Source organism: Salvelinus fontinalis, chromosome 38, assembly GCF_029448725.1.
Source record: "Salvelinus fontinalis isolate EN_2023a chromosome 38, ASM2944872v1, whole genome shotgun sequence".
In the NCBI taxonomy this organism is placed as follows: Eukaryota; Metazoa; Chordata; class Actinopteri; order Salmoniformes; family Salmonidae; genus Salvelinus; species Salvelinus fontinalis.
Window position 1 is genome coordinate 9,833,358 of NC_074702.1, and position 23,012 is coordinate 9,856,369.

General features: G+C 45.7%; 2 protein-coding genes across 4 annotated transcripts; one reads left to right on the forward strand and one right to left on the reverse strand.

The window, feature by feature from the left end:
* Nucleotides 1–6: 6 nt before the first annotated feature.
* Nucleotides 7–14,495, reverse strand: LOC129838181 (cell division control protein 42 homolog). 2 transcript variants are annotated; one of them, XM_055904976.1, is made up of 6 exons: nt 14,405–14,494; nt 3,128–3,232; nt 2,798–2,870; nt 2,478–2,587; nt 1,123–1,320; nt 7–958 (listed from the first exon to the last, which is right to left on the reverse strand). In XM_055904976.1, the coding sequence occupies exons 2-6, from the start codon at nt 3,230–3,232 to the stop codon at nt 869–871; spliced, it is 576 nt and encodes a 191-aa protein (XP_055760951.1). In that variant the 5' UTR covers nt 14,405–14,494; the 3' UTR covers nt 7–868. The 2 variants fall into 2 exon arrangements, with proteins under 2 accessions (XP_055760951.1, XP_055760952.1); XM_055904977.1 differs by lacking the exons at nt 7–958; nt 1,123–1,320 and adding an exon at nt 1,327–2,380 and having other exon boundaries at nt 14,405–14,495.
* A 2,684-nt stretch (nt 14,496–17,179) lies between these two features.
* LOC129837124 (myeloid leukemia factor 2-like) lies at nt 17,180–21,108 on the forward strand. 2 transcript variants are annotated; one of them, XM_055903039.1, is made up of 8 exons: nt 17,180–17,872; nt 18,289–18,400; nt 18,733–18,768; nt 18,913–18,966; nt 19,204–19,332; nt 19,468–19,627; nt 19,936–20,143; nt 20,635–21,108. In XM_055903039.1, the coding sequence occupies exons 1-8, from the start codon at nt 17,829–17,831 to the stop codon at nt 20,645–20,647; spliced, it is 756 nt and encodes a 251-aa protein (XP_055759014.1). In that variant the 5' UTR covers nt 17,180–17,828; the 3' UTR covers nt 20,648–21,108. The 2 variants fall into 2 exon arrangements, with proteins under 2 accessions (XP_055759014.1, XP_055759015.1); XM_055903040.1 differs by having other exon boundaries at nt 17,181–17,872; nt 19,936–20,150.
* The last annotated feature ends 1,904 nt before the right edge of the window (nt 21,109–23,012 follow it).

The window sequence follows — 23,012 nt, forward strand, 5'->3', positions numbered from 1 at the left end:
ACCAACTATGGGTCAGTTAAACAATTTTATTACAAACATTCTGCAATTACAAACATCCAGAAGTTGACTAGGAAAAGGTTATAATCTCACCATCATTGTTATTATCAAGATTAAGATCAGCTATTCAAAATACTACAGCTTAATGTGTTATACTATCAACCAATCACAATCAAGATGGTAGTCAAGCAAAAAAAAAGTTTTTAATTACTCCCAAAATAATATATACTAAGAATTTCCCAAAAGAAAATGATAAAATTACTACATCATAGATGACACAAAAAGAGATAAAAAATAATATATATTCAGTTCTGTCGCCTTCAGAAGGCAGTAAAATCTGAGGCGAAAATGCACTTGGTGTGTCCCAAAAGGAAAAGTGACCATTCTAGCATGCTAGCCTGGTCGGGAGTGGAAACAAATCTTGTGTTCTCCCCCTCCCTCCTCAAAGTAGCAACAAAAGAAAATAGTGTCAATTAAGTGTTTCCCCAAGGTATTTATTTCATTTAAGCTAGGCACAAAGGCTACATGACAGGCAGGTAGGAGAGTCCGCCCCACAGAAGTAATGTTAGGGTAAACACTGCAGATGTCTAAAGTGTATCTGGAGAAGGAGACTAGATGAAAGTTCTGTTGATTCCTTCCCCTCTTGTATTCTTCACTTGAAAGACCAAATTGCTTTCTCTCTCCTTTCCATTTTTCAATACATATTAAGAAGGCACAGTGCGTGAATGTATTGGAGTCTCGATGCCATTTCATCGCCTTCCTTTTCACTCTTTTTTGTCCTTTTTCAAGCTGTTGATCTGCTTCTCTTATTTGTAACCAACTCGCCCATTCTTAACCCTGCCCCTCTACCGCTCCCTCTCTCCTCCTCCCTTTATAGCAGGACACAGCGTTTCTTGGGTTTAGTCTCAGGAGGTTCCAAAGCGGCCAGGATGGCCTCGTCAAACACGTTCTTCAGCCCCCTCTGAGAGAGAGAGAGGAGAGAGGGAGTTTGCATTGACTTTTCATGGTTTATAAATGTATTCTAACCTATTTTGTGAAGTACAGCAATGTTTCAGCCACCATGGGTCCTTATCAGCTCTTTTTCCCTCTAACAATGTAACATCATCATAATCCTTGGCCCCTTACCTGCGTGAGGGCGGAGCACTCCACATATTTGACGGCCCGGAGGTCCCGGGCCAGCTTGTCTCCGCTCTCAGGGGACAGGGGGCGCTGTTTGTTCTTGGCCAGCTTCTCCACAGTGTTGCTGTCGTCCCTCAGATCCACCTGGGTGCCCACCAACAGGAAGGGTGTACGAGGACAGTGATGGGATATCTCTGGAACCCACTACAGGGGTCGAAGGATACACAAAGTCAGAGTGTGTACAGTATCAGTTCATATGCTCAATTCAAAATCATTTTTACATGTTAGTCATTCAGCACACACAGTTAGTGCATTCATCTTAAGATAGCAAGGTGAGACAACCACACACCTCAGTCGTAGTAAGTACATTTTTCAGCAAAGTGAGTGCTAGTAGGAAAAGACAAGTACATGCTCTTTCTTTTCTTTTTACCCTGAGCTAGCCCTTAGCCATTATGTTTGCAGATATCAACAGAGATAGATGTAAGCCAGGAATGGGCAACTGGAGGGCCGCGGATCAATTTCCCAAAATTAGTTTAAAAAATATATGTTTTTTTAGGAACTCATTCGGGGTCTCAACTTACTATTGAGAGTTACAATAGTATAATACAATTTGCAATTATGAAATGTGGTTGTGAATCATTAGTTTATTGTGTTATGTTAGTCACTGACAGTCACTGAATTAGCTAAGAATTTTTAGATTGGTAAATTAGTCTAGCCATCTGTAGTAATCATGGTCGAATTACCGACCGGGAGGCCCCCGTTAAATTTTGTCACGCTCACTCAGATATCATATTAAAAACTGCAAACATTTCTCTCCACACTAAGGCAAAGTGTGTAGAATTTAAGAACATTTGCTGTGAAACTACACATTCTTCTCTCCACCCCATGGCAAAATTAGTAGAATTACATTAAATGAGTTCAAAAATTGTAAACTATTCTCTCTGCCCCATGGCAAAATGTATAGAATTGAAGCAAACTTACTTTAAAACTGCAACATTTTCTCTACACTCCATGGCAAAATGTGTAGAATTGTAGGAAATTAACTAAAACTTCAATGTTTTGCTCGCAAGACAACTTAGGGCCCCCGAAAGGCTATGGCTGGCTCTGACTGCATGTGTGGGAATGGATGTGGGTACACAGACCCATGTGCCACTGCGACCCGATCAAAGTTGCCCATTCCTGATGTAAGCAATATGAGGAGGACTTCACATAGCACTTCCAATGGGCTTTGGGAGATCTTCTGCCATAAGAGAAGGTGTAGAGGCTAAGGAAAGGGTTCAGACCGTCATCTAGAAGTTTCTCTATGGGTAATAATACAAGGTAAAAAGTTGAGGTGTGTCGACTCAGAGACCAACACTGACCTTCTCTCGGACGTTCTCAAAGGATGAGGGTGAGACGCAGGAGAAACAGACGAGGAAGACATCCGTCTGCGGGTAGCTGAGAGGTCGCAGCCTATCGTAATCCTCCTGACCTGAGACGATCAATCAGAGGAAGAGAACGCTGTGGCAATGAAACTAATGTGATATTGAACGATTCAACTGGTTGAGTTGCATTTACAAGGCATCATATGTTCTCAAAAATTAACAAAGGCAGACTATAATTGAGTTGTAGCACAGCGACTGCTTAACAGAAGGATGTACAGACATAAAAGCATAAATTGACACAGACAAAGACAGATTACCTGCTGTGTCAAAAAGCCCAAGTGTGTAGGGTTCCCCTCCGATCATCACCGTCACTGCATAATTATCAAACACCTGCACACATGAGACACACAAAAAAATGAGTACAAAAGTTCAAGGGATGTTACCCATCTTTAATTATTTCATGAAGCAAATGTAAATTAATAAGCTAAATGTAAAAAAATCAAACATTACCCCAACAGGCTGGTTATGGTGTTAAAGCCCATTCTACCCTCCCACTCAGCTCTCTGGACATCACCCCACTGACCTCCACAGTGTTTAGGGTGTGACTTGTCTGACCCTACTTACACCCTCCCCTGCCCACCTCTTACCGTAGGCACGTATTCTGAGGGGAACTTGTTGGTTGTGTAGGAGATAAGTAGACAGGTCTTTCCTACAGCTCCGTCCCCCACCACTACACACTTTATTGTCTGCATCTACTCGGCGAGAGAGACAGACACAGATAGACAGACAGGACACACATACACCAGTCATAACATAGTAGAGTTAATATCTTATGAAGGACATAATTGAGACCTTGCTTGTAACTCCACATAATAACAGTAACTGGGAAACTAAAAACAACATAACCAGACAGAGTGGCGATGACAACAGCACCGCGATTAGCAATAACACTGTCTGCCTTGCCTGCAGTATATTGATGTACAGACAGGTGATGTTCATGGTGTGTTAGGCTAATGCTCAAAACATGGGCATCTATTGATCATCAAACCACAAACGATGCTTGACCGCATTTGAAACATGTTGATTGTCACTAATGGATCCTTTATGGGGGGCGGAACTTCTACTAGTCAACGGAAAGAGGTAGAGACAGACAGGTAAACAGACAGGGGTCCAGACAAATCAAAATATGCCTGGACTACCCCAAAAAAGTGTGTCTCTGTGACAAACTTGGTGTTATGTAACAAAAAGTTATTTCCGGTTCCTGCTAGACAACGTTAACTTCCGCATACTTGCATAGCAAAGACATGGCAGGGAAGGGGAAGCGACATGATGTAGCCATTACTACTTCTTGCGTTTTGCCTGATTTAAGATTCTAATTTCAAATCATTACTTCTGCTGAATAAGTAGATTAACACATTAGAAACGGGTAGTCTATACCTAGCTGCTTTTAGCAACGCTAGTATTTCCACACTAGTGATGCTAGGAATTAACTTGCACAAAAACGCTATAGTTTCCGGTCACAACTTGTAGACTTGTTTACGTGCGGTTTGTTGGTAACGTTTCTTTGCTGCCTGCCAACTTTATGGCTTTTACTTTTTAAGTACCGTTTTATATTTTTTCCTTGTTCGACTTTTTTTTCATTCAGCTTTTTCACCCCGGACGCTTTAACTGGACATGGTTCTACACGACCTCCACCAGCCGAAGCTAAGAAGTAACATTAACATTATGCCTTCTAATTGCAGTCGCTGTACTCATAATATACAGGAGAACAGTCGCCTTATGGCGAGGATAGCCATGCTGCAAACCCAGCTTCAGACGCAATCGTTAGGCAATGGTCATTTAAATGTAGGAAAGGATGAAACATCGTCAGTGTAGTAAGCTCAGCTATCCCCGTTGAGACCGTGCCTGTGTCTCAATCTAGGGGGGGTTGGGCAAAGCTAAACATGGCGGTGTTCACTTTAGCAATCTCACTGGAATAAAGACCTCCTCCGTTTCTGTCATTATTGAAAGAGATTGTGATATCTCACACCTCAAAATAGGGCTAATTCATGTTAGATCCCTCACTTCCAAGGCAGTTATAGTCAATGAACTAATCACTGATCATAATCTTGATGTGATTGTCCTGACTGAAACATGGCTTAAGCCTGATTAATTTATTGTGTTAAATAAGGCCTCTCCTCCTGGTTACACTAGTGACCACATCTGCCTTCCTGAAGACAAACAATGTATACGAAACGCTTCAGTCTGGTTTTAGACCCCATCATAGCACTGAGACTGCACTCGTGAAGACGGCAAATTACTTTTTAATGGCGTCAGACCGAGGCTCTGCATCTGTCCTCGTGCTCCTAGACCTTAGTGCTGCTTTTGATACCATCAATCACCACATTCTTTTGGAGAGATTGGAATCCCAAATTGGTCTACACGGACAAGTTCTGGCTTGGTTTAGATCTTATCTGTCGGAAAGATATCAGTTTGTCTCTGTGGATGGTTTGTCTTCTGACAAATCAACTGAAAATGTCAGTGTTCCTCAAGGTTCCGTTTTAGGACCACTTGTTTTCACTATATATATATATTTTTCCTCTTGGTAATGTCATTCGGAAACATAATGTTAACTTTCATTGCTATGCGGACGAAACACAGCTGTACATTTCGATAAAAAATGGTGAAGCCCCAAAATTGCCCTCCCTGGAAGCCTGTGGTTCAGACATTAGGAAGTGGATGGCGGCAAATGTTTTACTTTTAAACTCGGACAAACAGAGATGCTAGTTCTAGATCCCAAGAAACAGAGAGGTCTTCTGTTGGATCTGACAATTAATCTTGATAGTTCTACAGTCGTCTCAAATAAAACCGTGAAGGACCTCGGCGTTACTCTGGTCCCTGATCTCTCTTTTGACAAACATAAAGAATATTTAAAAGGACAGCCCTTTTCATTGCAAAAATCAGAAACTTTGTCAAAATTAAATGCAGAAAAATGTATCCATGCTTTTGTCACTTCTAGATTAGACTACTGCAATGCTCTACTTTCCGACTACCCAGATAAAGCACTAAATAAACTTAGTGCTAAACACGGCTGCTAGAATCTTGACTAGAACCAAAACATTTTATCATATTACTCCAGTGCTAGCCTCTCTACACTGGCTTCCTGTTAAGGCTAGGGCTGATTTCAAGATTTTACTGCTAACCTACAAAGCATTACATGGGCTTGCTCCTGCCTATCTTTCCGATTTGGTCCTCCCGTACATACCTACACGTACGCTACGGTCACAAGACGCAGGCCTCCTTACTGTCCCTAGAATTTCTAAGCAAACAGCTGGAGGCAAGGCTTTCTCCTATAGAGCTCCAATTTTATGCAATGTGAGAGACGCAGACTCTGTCTCGACCTTTAAGTCTTTATTGAAGACTGATCTCTTCAGTAGGTCCTATGATTGAGTGTAGTCTAGCCCAGGGGTGTAAAAGTGAACGGAAAGGCACTGGAACGACGAACCACCCTTGCTGTCTCTGCCAAGGCCGGTTCCCCTCTCTCCACTGGGATTATCTGCCTCTAACCCTATTACAAGGGCTGAGTCACTGGCTTACTGGTGCTCATCCATGCCGTCCCTAGGAGGGGTGCGTCACTTGAATGGGTTGAGTCATTGACGTGACCTTCCTGTCTGGGTTGGCGCCCCCCTCGGGTTCGTGGGCTATACTTGGCCTTGTCTCAGAGTAGTAGGTTGGTGGTTGAAGATATCCCTCTAGTGGTGTGGGGGCTGTGCATTGGCGAAGTGGGTGGGGTTATATCCTGCCTGTTTGGCCAGGGCCACAGTGTCTCCCGACCCCTCCTGTCTCAGCCTCCAGTATTTATGCTGCAATAGTTTGTGTCGGGGGCCTAGGGTCAGTCTGTTATATCTGGAGTATTTCTCATGTCTTATCCGGTGTACTGTGTGAATTGAAATATGCTCCCTCTAATTCTCTCCTCTCGGAGGACCTGAGCCCTAGGACCATGCCTCAGGACTACCTAGCCTTTTGACTCCTTGCTGTCCCCAGTCCACCTGGTCATTCTGCTGCTCCAGTTTCAACTGTTCTGCCCGTGGCTATGGAACCCTGACCTGTTCACTGGACGTGCTACCTTGTCCCGGACCTGCTGTTTTGGACTCTCTCTCTACCGCACCTGCTGTCTCTAACTCTGAATGCTCTGCTATGAAAAGCCAACTGACATTTACTCCTGAGGTGCTGACCTGTTGCACCCTCTACAACCATTGTGATTATTATTATCTGACCATGCTGGTCATCTATTAACATTTTAACATCTTGGCCATGTTCTGTTATAATCTCCACCTGGCACAGCCAGAAGAGGACTGGCCACCCCTCAGAGCCTGGTTCTTCTAGGTTTCTTCCTAGGTTCTGGCCTTTCTAGGGAGTTTTTCCTAGCCACCGTGCTTCTACATCTGCATTGCTTGCTGTTTGGGGTTTTAGGCTGGGTTTCTGTACAGCACTTTGTGACATCGGCTAATGTAAAAAAGGGCTTTATAAAGACATTTCATTGATAGTCCGCTGGAAGCCAGAGGTTAAATAAAATTATATTTAAACTTACCCTGCCGATTGTCCTTAGGGTTAAACTTTATGCTGGGGGAAATTGACAAAAAACATCTAATAGAACAAATTAAACATACTTTCCAAAAGTGGGTCTGTTGTAGACCCACTTCCTCTGCGCTTAATTCATGTCGAAATAAAAGTCCTGCACTTGTGCCATACATGCACAAAAAAAGCAAGATCTTGTTGGGGATTTTTATTTTGACATGTAAGCAGAGAGGAACTGACCCCGCTGAGGAACGACATGGGTCTACAACAGACCCACGTTTGGAAATGCTGATTAATTATACGTTCCAATAGATGATTTTTTTCTCTCACAAATTCACCCCCTGCATAAGGACCAAGCCTACAGACAATCGACAGAGTAAATTTAAATTAATTGTATTGTAATGACCCGGCTGGGTCATTAAAGAGAAAAGAGACGGACTCCAGGTGTACAGGTCAGAACACAGGTTTATTCCTAAACTGGGCTATTGTTCAGGCCACAGCCCACGCCGCTAATGCCGAACGTACACAACTATACATGTCGAGTTAAGGTCACTCTAATAGGAACAGATCAAGGCCCGAACAGAAGAGAGAGATATGAGACACTCATCCCTCTTTATGCATTTCCAAATCCCGCGGGATTACCCATCGTACCCCCCCAACCTTTCCATCTGTCCTGACATATTTAACCCCTGCTAGTAGCCATGAGAACCATAACACACCCACAAACACAGAACACAATACCGGGTCGTTACATAGCCCCCCCCTTTCTAAACCCTAGCCCCTAGGGTTACACAACAAAATCCTTAAAACGACCCGGAGGTCGCATCAGTCTCTTGGGCCTCCCCGTGACTCTCCCCGGTGAACCCCCAGAACACTCCTCTGCCCCAATGTCATTTCCAGCGCCCTCCGAAGAAGCAGCCCCCTCCCCAGGCTCAGGTTGCGCTAGAGTCCCCTCGTTAGACTGTTCCCGTGGGCTCACATCAGAGACCTCACTCCCATTCCCTACCGTTTTCCTCCCTCTGTAGGGTGCCAATCGATCCCGGTGGACCACCACCTTCCTGCTCCGTGGAGGGACCTCCACCCGGTACGTCACCTCCCCCACTCTCTCTATCACCAGACACGGCCCCACCCATGCACTGTCCAGCTTTGGGCACCGCCCCTTCTTGCGCGTGGGGTTGTGAAGCCACACACATTCTCCCGCTCCAAAGTGCCTCCCCCTAGCGCGCGAGTCGTAGTGGCGCTTTTGGCGCACCCCTGCGTTCTCGAGTTGCTCTCTTGCGAAGGTGTGAGCCGCTTCTAACCGGTTCTGCAGACGACACACATAGTCCGGGCCAGGCAAAACCCGGTCGCCACTATCAGGAGGGTGGCCAAACGTCAGTTCGGCTGGGGTGCGCAACTCACGACCTAACATTAGTAGTGCTGGGGAGCACGCAGTCGATTCTTGAACAGCCGACCTACACGCCATAAGAATAAACGGTAAGTGGGTGTCCCAATCTCTCTGGTGTTTTGAGGTAACGATGGCCAGCTGCTGTGCTAATGTTCTGTTGAATCTTTCCACCAACCCATCACTCTGGGGGTGAAGCGGAGTAGTGCGCGTCTTCTCCGCACCTAACCGTCTACACAACTCTGTGAACACCCGTGACTCGAAGTTTCTCCCCTGGTCGCTGTGAATAGACTGTGGCACCCCGAACCGACTGATTATTCCCCCCACCAACGCATCAGCTACTGTCCCCGCCTCCTGGTCTGGGAGAGCGTAAGCCTCCGGCCACTTGGTGAAGTAGTCCATAGCGGTTAGAATCCACATGTTACCGCTGTCTGTGGTTGGAAACGGCCCTACTATGTCTACCCCCAGTCTCTCCATGGGCTCCCCTACTGGGAATTGTTGTAGGAGGGCGTGTGACTGACCTGGAGGTCCTTTTTTAGCAGCACACTCATCGCACTGCCTACAAAAGTCCTCAACATCCCTCCTGTGCCTGGCCCAATAGAAGCCTTTACGCATGCGCTTTAACGTTTTGGAGACCCCAAAATGCCCTGCGCCTACTCCCCCATGAAGCTGCTGTAACACGCTCCCCTGCAGCCTTTTGGGCACCACTACCTGCCACGTAATTTCTCCAGTCGCTGGCTTTTTCCACCCCCTCTGGAGCACTCCCTCAGCCACTCTAAGGACTGTGAATTTAGCCCACAGTCCTTTGGTGACTGGTGATAGAGGGGCTACGTCCCCCCACGGCGGTCGTCTTCTCTCTTCCACCCACCGCAGCACAGGACGCAGCTCTGCGTCCTCCTCTTGGCGACGCCTCCACTCCCCAACATCCACAGCCTCAAGCTCCCGGCACTCTGTCACACTCAGCTGACTCACCGTGGCGGTGACTCCCTCTTCCCTGCACAGTTCTCTCTCTCGCTCCACCCGTTTGGCGCAGTACCCACAGCCATCCTCAGCACACGGGCGGCGGGACAAGGCGTCTGCATTGCTGTGGCGAAGGCCGGCTCTGTGCTCCACCTGGAAGTCGTAGGGTTGTAGCTCCTCCAGCCAGCGGGCAATCTGACCCTCTGGCTCCTTGAAGGAGAGAAGCCACTGCAGGGCGGAGTGATCCGTCCGGACCACAAACGGCAGGCCCCCCAGGTAGTACTTGAAATGGCGTACTGCTGCCACGACAGCCAAAAGCTCTCTCCTTGTCACGCAGTAGCGTTTTTCAGCCTTATCAAAAGTCCTGCTGTAATAAGCTACTACGTGTTCCCCATCAGGACCCCGCTGAGCCAGCACAGCCCCCAACCCCTCATTGCTTGCGTCGGTGTCCAGGATGAACGGACGGTTCGGGTCTGGTCTGGTGAGGCCAGGACAGGGGCCTCCATCAGGGCCCGTTTGAGGGCCTCAAACGCCCGCTGGTGCTCTTCGGTCCACTGAAAAACAGTGTCCTCCTTGAGTAGCTGGTTCAAAGGAGCCGCTACCCCCGCAAACCCCTTCACAAACCTACGATAGTAGGATGCCAGCCCCAGGAAGCTCTTAACCTTTTTTTTTCCCCCTGGAACTGGCCACCCCCTCACAGCCTCTACTTTGTCTGGCATCGTGCTGATGCCCTCACCACCCAGCTGATGCCCCAGGAACGCCACCTCCCTTTGCATGAAATGGCACTTTCCCGGATGTAATTTTAGCCCCGCCCCCGAGATTCTCTCCAACACTCGCCTAATTGTCCCCAGTGCCCCCTCAAACGATGTGCCGTGCACCAATATGTCGTCTAGGTACACAACACACTCGTCTCTCGGAACCCCCGCCAGCACTCTGTCCATGAGCCTCTCAAAGGTGGCAGGAGCATTACAGAGCCCGAAGCACAGCACCTTGAACTGCCAATGGCCCCTATCTGTGGAGAAGGCCGTTTTTTCACGTGCCCCTGGCAAGAGGGGCACCTGCCAGTAGCCACTGCGCAGATCAAGGGAGGAGAACCACGAGGACCCTCTCACGTGGTCTAGCGACTCATCAATCCTCGGTAGGGGATAAGAGTCTTTAGTGGTGACAGAATTTAGGCCCCTGTAGTCAACACAAAACCTAAGTTTACCCCCTTCCTTAGGCACCATGACGACCGGCGCGGACCATGGGCTATCTGATGGCTCAATGAAATCAGCCCGCAACATGTCAACAATAGCTGTGTCTGCTGCTTCCCTCCTGGCAAGGGGAATACGACGGGGCCGAATTTTAATGGGTCGGGCGTCCCCAGTGTCTATTTCGTGCTGAACTAGGTGCGTTTGTCCTACCTCATCTTCCCCCCAAGCGAAGCTATCTTTAAAGTCCAACAGCAGCTGCTTTAACTGTCTCTGTTGTCCCTCATCCAGACCGTGACAGTTCTTCAGCCACACAGCCTCGACGGCGTCGATAGCTTCCTCCTTCCCCCCGTCGGGCTGATGGGTTGAAGGGAACAGTGTGTTTTGGGCTACTGGGCTGCCTGTGCTTGCACCATGATGGGGAGTGAAGGCCGTCGCCGCCGGAGACAGCTGCTGGGATGGCACAACGACCAAGGGAGCAGCCGGGATGACCGGTGGAGTTTCTGCAAGCTTGGAGGAAGACGGAGGAACAGCCCTGCCCCCTGCTGGCCCTCCCGAAGGCAACATTCCCACTGTGGGCCCCCCCAACAGCCTCAAAGTACCTGACGCTAAGTCCAACTGAGCCCCACAGTTTTTCAAAAAGTCCATTCCCAGTATACAGGGGTCCTGCACCGCTGCTACCCACACCGGACACCCCACAGTTCTCCCCCCCACAGTCACAGATAGCTGACACTTCCCTAACATGGGGGCTAGCTCCCCCGTGACAGTCCGTAGCTGGACATGGGTCGGCTCCACCCGCACCCCAACAGGTAGTATGTCTGGTCTCACCAGGGTTACTGTAGAGCCCGTGTCGACCAGGGCCAAACATTCCACCCCCTCTACCTTGACGACGACATTGCAGAAGTCCCCAACGGTGGTACGTCCCACCACAACTACCGGACTAGGAAACACGGCGGCAGCTACACCCTGGGGGAGCAGGTCCCCACCCTCTTGTCTGCGCTGCTGGGTACCTCCTTTGCTTACAGTGGGTTCGGGGGCGGGGGGGTGGGCCCGCGCTGCCCCCTGCGCGAGAACCCGTTGTCGTTTCCCTGGTGACGGGGGAATCTGCCACACTCCCGCTGAATGTGGCCAGGTTGGCCACAACCCCAGCAGACAATAGGAGTTGAGCTGACACTGCGACGTTGCCTGGAGCCCCTCTCCATGACAAGCGAAGCAGTCTTGACTAGCCCGCCCAACTCGTCAACCCACTCTGGCTTTGTGACCCCTGGCACCCCAGCCACAGCTGCTCTCACCTCTGGTTGACTGGTGACTTCCACTCTCACTCCCTCACCCCAGATCAGCTCCCTCTTCCTGGCTATCTCCACTGCAGCCTGCAGAGATGGTGGGTCCGCCATCTGAACATGCTTACCCAGTTCGGTGGAAGAGAGCGCTCTAATAAAACTGTCCCGTGCCAGCTCGTCTTGCACCCCAATCGGCATAGTTGCATAAGCCCGCCTGGTCAGGCTCAGAATACCACTTGCCAACGCCTTTAATGATTCCCCCTGAAGTCTCTTTTTGTTACACAGTTCAATACGCAGCATGTTGGGCTGCGCGTCGCTGCCGAAACGGCCCCCCAATGCCTCCACTAGCGCACCGTAGTCGCCCCTATCGCCCGGGGCTAGCGTTAGCAGGCATTCCGACGCCTCCTCCGCCAGGCTCAGGGCAAGCTGTAACGCTTCCGTCTCGTCAGACCACCTCCCGGCTCTAGCCAACAACTCGAATTGAGTGAAAAAAACTTCCCATTTACCTTGTCCATTGAACTTTGGTAGTTTAGCCGCTACCGTGGCTAATGGCAATAGGTCGCCGCCATCTCTGTTTACATAAGCAGGCCCAGCCATTTCCGCACCCGGTGACGTCGATATCCCCGTCGCCGTGACGTCTGCTCTCGAGCGATGTGAAGGAAAACCCGCCAGTTCTGCCATCTTGCTGACTGACAATTTAACTCCCGCCAAGTGGCTCTCAAGCCCCTCCACGGCAGTCGCCGCCTGACCCTCCCGACCGGGTACCCCCGAGCTCACAACGGACACTTTGTCCGACTCTTCCTTAATTTTCCGCCTCGCCCCAGGCATCATGACCGTAGATGCGAGTCACGCTAAAGCCAACCCGGCCTATACTGAACAGCTAACTCGCCTAGTCTCGATCCCTTAGTTCGAAAGCACTTCTGACACCAATGTAATGACCCGGCTGGGTCATTAAAGAGAAAAGAGACGGACTCCAGGTGTACAGGTCAGAACACAGGTTTATTCCTAAACTGGGCTATTGTTCAGGCCACAGCCCACGCCGCTAATGCCGAACGTACACAACTATACATGTCGAGTTAAGGTCACTCTAATAGGAACAGATCAAGGCCCGAACAGAAGAGAGAGATATGAGACACTCATCCCTCTTTATGCATTTCCAAATCCCGCGGGATTACCCATCATACCCCCCCAACCTTTCCATCTGTCCTGACATATTTAACCCCTGCTAGTAGCCATGAGAACCATAACACACCCACAAACACAGAACACAATACCGGGTCGTTACAGTATTTATCTTCTGGCAGACTAGTCAGGTTTTTTTGCAAGCTAATTCCCAGCAACGCTAGTGTGTAAATACTAGCGTTGCTAAAAGAAGCTAGTCTATACCTAAACATGTGAAAGGAAATGGCATCGCTTATGAATAAACAATCGCCTCTAGAGTTATTGCTTAACTAACTTTGTCAGACAGCAAGTGAACTGGACTGGGGGGCACCGGACATAGGCTGCGCTTAGACTGGTTGACTAATTCTGATATTTTGACCAATCAGATCAACTATGAAGAAAAAAAACTTGATGTGATTGGTCAAACGACCAATTAGTAGAGGAAACCTGTGGACCTGCTTGTCTAAATGCACTCATATTTCCCCAAAAAATGCAAGGACAGCAAGCATGCCATTGCATAGCTACAGATTGTTACACCAGATAATGTGATTTAACCATAGATTTGGGGGATCCATTACTGGGAGTTACAGGTTAGGTACTATTTGGCGCACAGAGAATTTTCGACCAACCTTACTTTGGAAACACTAAGATTGCGCCATACACATTATTTTAATAACTTAACATTTTCTAAATTCAAACGCACCACCTGCAACTGGACACAGTTATTTTAGAATATACATGTTTGACCGAATTGACAACGAAGTTTGTAAAGATTATATCATTATGGTTGGTCAAATTCTCTGTGCTAACGTTACAGCATACAGTAAGTAACCTGTACCTCCCAGTAATGGATACCAACAATATTTGGTTTCACACATTATCTTGTGTAACAATCTGTAGCTAGCCATGAAAGTCTGTTAGTCTAAAAATAAATGTGAAAGTTAAACCTTACAATTTACTCTACACTGTATGAAGTGTCAGGCAAAAATGTAACAATACTTTCATACCAAACGTTAGCTACCGGCTATTCGGGAGACACTAACGTGAAGCATATAGCTAGCCAAATAATTTTGGGTAAAGTTAGATTGTCATAAAGCATTGCCGATAGTTGGTTATTTTGTACAGTCCAAAACATTCGAGACTGGCAGCATATCATGAAACTTCTCAAAGTTATGACAATGTGGGTTGGCTGGCAAGCATTGCCCCTCGGTTAGCCTGTGATTGCTAATTTCCTAAAAAGTCGCTTATTGTCGTTAACGACAATATAACAATTCAACGTTTCTTACGTGAGTAGGCACTAATATATAACGGTTGGACGAATCTACACTACAACTCTTCACATTTATTCAACTAACACAAATTCATTATGCCCGTTTTCAGAAAAGTACTCACCGTTTTTCTCCGGCAATTAGGCGTTGGTTACATCCGGGTTTGACTAGACCACTTCTGCGCAACTGCGAGCGAGGATTTTTTTTCTTAGGTTTTTCCTCCCCGGTCCTTGTGACAGTACTGCCATCTACCGACACAATAGAGTAATAAATACAATAAAATCTAATCGTATTGTCGCATACACTTATTTAGCAGATGTTTTTGCGGGTATAGCGAAATGCTTATATTCCTAGCTCCAACAGTGAAGTAGTATCTAACAATTCACAACAATACACACATCTAAAAGTAAAATAATAGAATTATATAAAAACTAGGACAAGCAATGTCGGAGTGACATTGACTAGAATACAGTACAATTCAATATATACATAAGAAATCAGTAGAACAATATTCTAAACATATGTCTATGTACATAAGGCAGCAGCCTCTAAGGTGCAGGATTGAATGACCGGGTGGTAGCCGGCATCTAGCCAGTAGTGTGTATGACAGTGAATTGCAAACATAATATCAACAACAAATAAATCAACTTCATAAATGTGACAATCCAATGGGTGGAATGGACTGGAGTGAAAACTGAACCACGTGAGGATAGCAGTAAAGTGGAAATACACACCATCTAAAACCACAAAAAAAGCACTACAGCTGCACCATTGAGAGCATCTTGACTGGCTGCATTACCGCTTGGTATGACAACAGCACCACCCTCGATCGCATGGCGCTACAGAGGGTGGTGCGGACAGCCCAGTACATCACTGGGTCCGAGCTCCTTGCTATACAGGACCTCTATATCAGCTGGTGTGAAAGGAAGGCCCGGGAAATTGTTAGACTCGAGCCACATAAGCCATAGACCTTTCTCTCTGCTTCCGCACGGCAAATGGTACCAGTGCATCACGTCTGACACCAACAGGCTACTGAACAGCTTCTATCTCCAAGCCATAAGACTGCTAAATAGCTAACAAAATGGCTGCACGGACTATCTGAGTTGAACCTTGTATTTTCAAAAATTTGTTTTGCACTGTCTCTATGCACAGTCACAGTATTCTACACACTAACTGACACTCCAACACACACATAACATGCACACACATTTATACTGACTTTAGACAGTCATACAACCTATTCACCTTACTCCTATTCATACAGTGCATTTGGAAAGTATTCAGACCCCTTCACTTTTTGCCCATTATTTTAAAATGGATAAATAAAACATGTTCCTCATCAATCTACAAACAATACCCCATAATGAAAAAGCGAAAATAGGTTTTGATGAAAAATGGAGAAAAAAAATACAAATACCTTATTTACATAAATATTCAGACCCTTTGCTATGAGACTCAAAATTGAGCTCAGGTGCATCCTGTTTCCATTGATCATCTTTGAGATGTTTCTACAACTTGTAGTAAATTCAGTTGATTGGACATGAATTTTAAAGGCACACACCTGTCTATATAAGGTCCCACAGTTGACAGTGCATGTCAGAGCAGAAACCAAGCCATGAGGTTGAAGGAATTATCCGTAGAGCTCTAAGACGGGATTGTGTCGAGGCTTAGATCTGGGGGGGAAGGGTACCAAAACATTTCTGCATTATTGAAGATCCCCAAGAACACAGTGGCCTCCATCTTTCTTAAATGGAAGAAGTTTGGAACCACCAAGACTCTTCTTAAAGCTGGCCGCCCGGCAAAACAGAGCAATCGGGGGATAAGGGCCTTGGTCTTGGAGGTGACCAAGAACCCGATGGTCACTCTGACAGAGCTTCAGAATTCCTCTTTGGAGATGGGAGAACCTTCTAAAAGGACAACCATCTCTGCAGCACTCCACAAAGACCTTTATGGTTGTGTTGCTAGACGGAAGCCAATCCTTTGTAAAAGGAAAATGATGGCCCGCTTGGAGTTTGCCAAAGGGCACCCAAAAGAACTCTCAGACCATGAGAAACAAGATGCTCTGGTCTGATGAAACCAAGATTGAACTCTTTGGCCTGAATGCCAAGCGTCACGTCTGGAGGAAACCTGGCACCATCCCTACGGTGACACATGCTGGTGGCAGCATCATGCTGCGGGGATGTTTTTCAGCAGCAGGGACTATCCATGTCAAGGGGTCTGTATGCTTTCCGAATGCACTGTGTCTACCTCTATCACTCCAGTATCCCTGCACATTGTAAATATAGTATTGGAACTGACCCTGTATATAGCTTATTACCTTGTGTTCTTCTTTTTATTTCTCATGTGTTTTTGTTCTAGCTTGTGTTATCTTTAGTGCTACTTTGATATTGATCACTGCATTGTTGGGTTTGGAGCTGCAAGAAGGCATTTCACTATACTTGTGCATGTGACATTAAAACTTAACTTCAAAAACATATTTGACAGTTGGCACAACTTTTGAGCATGCATGCATGCAACAGCAGTTTGATCCTCAAAAGCAAGGCCTGTAGAGAGCAGTGTTCTCACATTTCTGTAACTTTTGGCAATATTTTGATTCCTAAAGTTGTTTCTGAGTCTTGTTTTAAAATGTTCTGTTTTTACAGTCATATCAAGACAAAGCTTTAGAAAAAAATATAGTTGATTATGATTTTAAGCTCTATATAACTTATGTCACCCAGTGACATATATTGACACCCTGTCACCAGCTCTTTTTAGTGACATTCAATACAAAAAAAATACATTTTTTATGTAAATAGATACCAAAGAAGTGACATTGGTTGACAGATATTACACATTAGCAAGGGTAAGGCATGTTGGCCCTTTTGCATTCTATCCTCATTGACGACGAGCTTGCGTCATTTCCGGATGTTGCCTCCCCCTTTTTTTTATTGACATTTCGCTTAATTCTAGCTTGCGGGCTACAGGCGTTTTGCAGGGTCATTTGGTTTTTATTCGGTGACATTTAGCACCACGGCTTCTGAACGGATAGGTGCATGTTTTGCACAAAATATAGGCGTTTGTAGGTGGCTGGTTGTTGGAAAATTGTGGAGACATCAACATCTTTCTTCCTTTGGATTCCTGACGTTTTGGCTTCCTTTGTCAGCTTGACTTCCGTTTTCATGTGCAATCAACAGTGGAAAAATAGCTAGCTATCTTGCTAGGAAAACCATAGTCGATGTTTTAAGTTGTACTTAGGCGTGAACAATAAGACTTTATATCTGCAAATAAGTCTGCTTTAAGGGGGTAATTTCCTACGTTGGTTTGCAAGCTAGTTTTCAGGCTAGTTTCCTTACACGGATGCTAGGTGGCTAGCAAGGATAGCTAGCTTGCTAACAATACTGCTGCACATTTCTCACTATTGTCCGTCGGTACGCTGTACTAGAAGTGTCGAAATACCCGAATGAGAGGTCGTAAATTTACTGTCCTCTTACATAATTTTTTGTACTGAGGCCCCAAGAAACTACGTTTTTAGCTAGCCCCAGCTAGCTTAATTAGCTAGCCAAAACACCATGTTTCGATATTTAAATGACGTGGATGACAACCCTTACATGATGTGAGTATCGTATTGCCTTTTATCCAAGCGAACTGCATGTCTTGCTTTTATACCCACTTGAATGAATCAACCCAGTCGTTGTCGTTTGTTCTGAGATTTAAAGGCCTAATCTCCTGCCACCATGTGTAGGCAGGCAGCCAGAATATATTAGTTAACTACATACACCACATAGTTAACCATGATCCATACAAGCCGTTATATAGTTATCTCTAGCTTCTTCTTCTTTTTTTCCCATAAGTATGTGGTTACCCCTTATATTCTCATTCCATGATGTGTAACCATGGTCAAGAGTACACCTGGAAACAGGTGGATTTCTCACCTGAGTTTTCATAATGTCAGCAATCCCTTTCCTTAGTCACTGCTGTTTTTTTTCATGGTATGTATCCTCAGTGAGATAAATTGTTTCTGTTTTGAAGGGATCCATTCGCAGCCCAGAGGCAACAGATGAGGAGTCTGTTTGGGTCGTTTGGCTACGAACCTTTCCCCCTCAGCCCTCAGATTCAGCCTCCCCGTGCACCCCACCTTCAGGTGTGTGTGTGTGAGAGAGAGTGTCACTACTCTGAGTATCTCTAGTAAGTGTGTGATGTTGGGTTCAATTCCATTTCAAATTTAGGAAGTACACTACAATTCAAACTCTCTTCAATGAGTAAACATTGGAATTTGAATTGGATAACTTTTTTTAATTGACTAATTAAAATGGAATCGACCCAATCCTGGTATGTATACAGCACAACACACCATAGCTATTTCCCCTTTGATTATATGTAGTGTAGACTCTAATTTTATAGTACTTCATGCCATACTGCATTGTTACTGCATATTTGTTGTCTGCTGTTAAATAACCTCCTACTGCTTTTCAGGCTGGAGCACTGCAGCCGTTTGGAATGATGGGAATGGTGAGTCCTTGTCCCTGTGTGTTAAGATGTTAACTCTGCCTCTTAGAGCACAGAAAAGCACCCAAGGCCCTGTTCCAATACATTCAAAACTAATTCTCAATTTCAGAATCAGATAACTGACTTCCTCATGTGTTCCTTCCCCAGGGGGGAGGCTTCATGGACATGTTTGGGATGATGGGAGGAATGATGGAGAACATGGTGAGTATTTCCAGAGGTATTCCATCACCTGCTTTCCCAGATCCAGATCAAACATGTGCCTGATCTAAAAAACACCCAAGATGGAGATTCTCTGCATCCAGAAAAAAACAAATTTTAGAGTTAACGTTTTGTGACCCAGCAACAACTCTGTCTAAAGCAAAGACCCAACATGAGTTCAGTGGTTGAAACTTAAAAATAATCCAGCTAGACAAGATGTGTTATCTTCTTTCCCTTTAGGACAGAATGTCGGGTTCGCCAAACTGTCAGACGTTCTCTTCCTCCACAGTCATCTCCTACTCCTCCTCAGACATGGGAGCCCCTAAAGTCTACCAGCAGACCAGCGAATTGAGGACTGCACCTGGAGGGGTAAGAGAGCAAGCCAAATTACATTTACTACTGTGATTGCATGTACATTTTTCAGTAGGGATTTACAATGCCAGTCCTCCAGAGCTACTGGCCTTTACTACCAGCTCCCTGCTGAACACTACCTTCTCCCCTCAGATTCGTGAGACGCGCCAATCGATGCGTGACAGCGAGAGCGGCTTGGAGCGCCTGGCCATTGGCCACCACATCTGGGACCGCGGTCACGTGATGGAACGCTCCCGAAACCGCCACACGGGCGACCGCGAAGAACGGCAGGACTACATCAACCTGGAGGAGAGTAAGTCACGGAGCTACATGTGCTACTCGCTACTCGTTCTCCAGAATCAGTATGACCCTAACCCCCAATAATAAACCATTTAATAATCATTTTTAAAAACCAATGAATAATAAACCATTTGCCTTGGGTAAAAAAAGCACATGAATGCTTAATGGCTGTATTTGCAACTGTTTGTTTCCATTGCTAGACTTGCCTGGTTAGTTACGTCTGGCCAGGTTTCTGACCCCCTCCTCCCCTGTCCCGGTTTCTGACCCCCTCCTCCCCTGTCCCGGTTTCTGACCCCCCTCTCTCCCCTGTCTCTCTCTCAGGTGAGGCTGCTGCCTTCGATGAGGAGTGGAGGAGCACAGCCGGAAGGTACCCTCCCCCAAACGCACGGGGGATAGACTACGGCCGGGACAGGAGGGCAGGTGGGCAACAGCTGGCCCTCGCCGCCCCACCCAGCTCCTCGTCTCCGCCCGCCCCTCGCCATGAGTCTCCCAGGCACCTCCCACCCGCAACTCGCCCCCGCTACGACTGGTGAGAGGTAGGAGGAGCATGACCTGTGTATGTCTGTGTGTTTGTAAAAGTGTGTGTACCGTGGACAGCACGGCACAGTTCCAAATCAATTCCTGTACCCTTTGTTGATCTGAAAGTAATGGATAGGTATCAACCCTGATATAGGGTCTTTGCTTACGCCAATCCCGATCCAGTCCTTTCAAATCCACTAGGTGAGTCAATAAGGTCCAGGGAACAGATGAGATCAGTCTGGAACTGGGCCTGTCCCAGTTGTTGGCCTGTCTGGGGTCAATGGGTGTATCTCAATAGTCTACAGTGGTTTACGTTACACCACTCCTCCATCTGCTCTGACATTAAACAAGTGGACATGCAAAAGCTCAGTCTCAGTAAGAATCCTCCATATTGCTTTTGACATAACCAGTGTTTTCAGATCAGTGTAGGAGAGGAGACAAGAAGCCACTATGACAGTCAAGATCCACATCACCCACTGATGATGTGTTCTCTCCTGCCAGGGGTCAAGGGTGAAAGGTGAGCAGAAGGATGGAGGAGAGGATACCGAGGGGATCTGCCTGATGCTGTGAACGAAGAAGGGAGAAGAGGGTCACTACTGATCGTCAAGATGTTTGATATGATGGAACTGTCTATATATAAACTATACATTTAACACACACATACACACATCAGAACCCAACACACTCAATACCTGCAATTATGGTTCAACCTCTCTGCTTTTACCGTTCACATACACATGTACACACATGATTACACACACTCAAGTTGTATATAGAGCCACCCTCCAACTTTACATGCGTTAATTGCCCACCTCACTATATAAATATATATAAATTGCCACACTACATACTACACATGTGCTGTACAGTCCATATATGTTTGTGTAGACACTAGTGTGTCTGTGAATTGAATTGTATACTGTTGACTAATTAAAATAATTAATGAAAACAAACATTAAATATTGTTAGATAATTGCACACTGTGTTGTGGTTTGTCATGGAATAGTGAGGGGATGGGTTATGTTTTTAGAACAGGTTTTGACCTGAGGACTGCCATTACTAAAGGTGGTACTGGAGAAACGGAGTCCCATTTCCATGTAGGAAGTAAACTGACATTCCAATATACATTTGTTGTAAACCCATGAGAATTGGAATTTCAGTTTACTTCCTGAATTGGCACAATTGAAGAGGAATTGATCCCAACCCTGGTACATGTGAAAATGTTACTTGGTTGTATTTTTGTTTTGCTGTTGAATCTGTTCAATATTCAGCATGCCTTTCCATCCCAACACTTTGTTTATAATATAAATGCCACAGTAAATAGTGTGTCCTATGGCACAGTCCATCCCTTCATACATATTCCCTCACAAATAAACACATTCACATCCCTACACACTCACTCTCTCGTGTGTGTGAACTCGTGCTCTCACTATCTAGTGTCAGAATAGCTGCAGATGGTCATATGACATCCAGATGGAACACACCAGAGAAGAAGCCAATCAAAATCATCCCTGCCCACCGCCCATTCCGTCTGGATATTTCTCTCCCCCCTCTCTCTTCCATAATTGTCACCTTCATCGCTGAGGTTCCCTCTATATGTTATAGCTGCCTTGTGTGATTTATTGTTCATTCTCTATCTTTCATCTCTGTATTCTGTTAAATGCTACACATCACTAGATAGCTGGCCCTGGTCCTCTATTACCTGCCTTCATTCACATACAGTGCCTTGCAAAATTATTCAGAGCTTTTGGATTGCTTCACATTTTATTGTTACAAAGTAGAATTAGAATTTATTGATTTAATTGTCTTTTTTTGTCAACCTACTCAAAATACTCTGTAATGTCAAAGTGGAAGAAAAATGCAAACATTTTTTAAAGATGAATAAAAAATGTGATAACTAAAATATGTCCGTTGCGTAAGTATTCAGCCTATTTGTTTAGGCAAGCCTAAATTAGTTCAGGAGTAAAATGTTGCTTAATGAATCACATAATAAGTTACATGGACTCCCTCTGTGTGAAATAATAGGGGTTGACATGATTTTTTAATGACTAACCCTTCTTCTGTCCCCCGTGCATAAAATATCTGTAAGGTCCCTCAGTCAAATATTGAATTACAAGCACAGATTCAATTACAAAGACCAGGGATCTTTTTGAAAGCCGCAAAGAAGGGTAGTGATTGGTTGATGGATAACAATAACTTTTTATTTATTGTGATTTTAAAGCAGTTACAGAGTTCAATGGATCTGATGGGAGAAAACTGAGGATGGATCAACAACATTGTAGTGACTCCACAATAATGACTTTAAGTGAAAAGAAAATTACAAATATACAGAATACAAATATTCCAAAACATCCATCTTGTATGCAGCAAAGTCTTATGTTTCGGACAAATCCAACATAACACTTCACTGAGTAACTGCCTCCTTATTGTCATGCATGGTGCTGGCTGCATCAAGGTATGGGTAGGCTTGACATCTGCACATACTGGGGAGTTTTTCAGGATAAAAAGAAACAGGATGGAGCTAATCACAGGCAAAAGGAAAACCTGGTTCAGTCTGCTTTCCAACAGACACAGGGAGAGGAATTCACCTTTCAGCAGGACAATAACCTACAACACAAGGTCAAACCTACACTGGAGTTGCTTACCAATAAGACAGTGAATGTTTCTGAGTGGCCAAGTCAAAGTTTTGACTTAAATCTGCTTGAAAATGTATGGCAAGACTTGAAAATTGATGTCTAGCCATGACCCCCAAAATCTTGACAGAGCTTGAAGAATTGTGAAATTCAATATTGCACAATCCAAGTGTGAAAAGCTCTTAGAGACTTATCCAAGAAGGCTCACAGGTGTAATCACTGCCAAATGTGTTTCTAACATGTTTT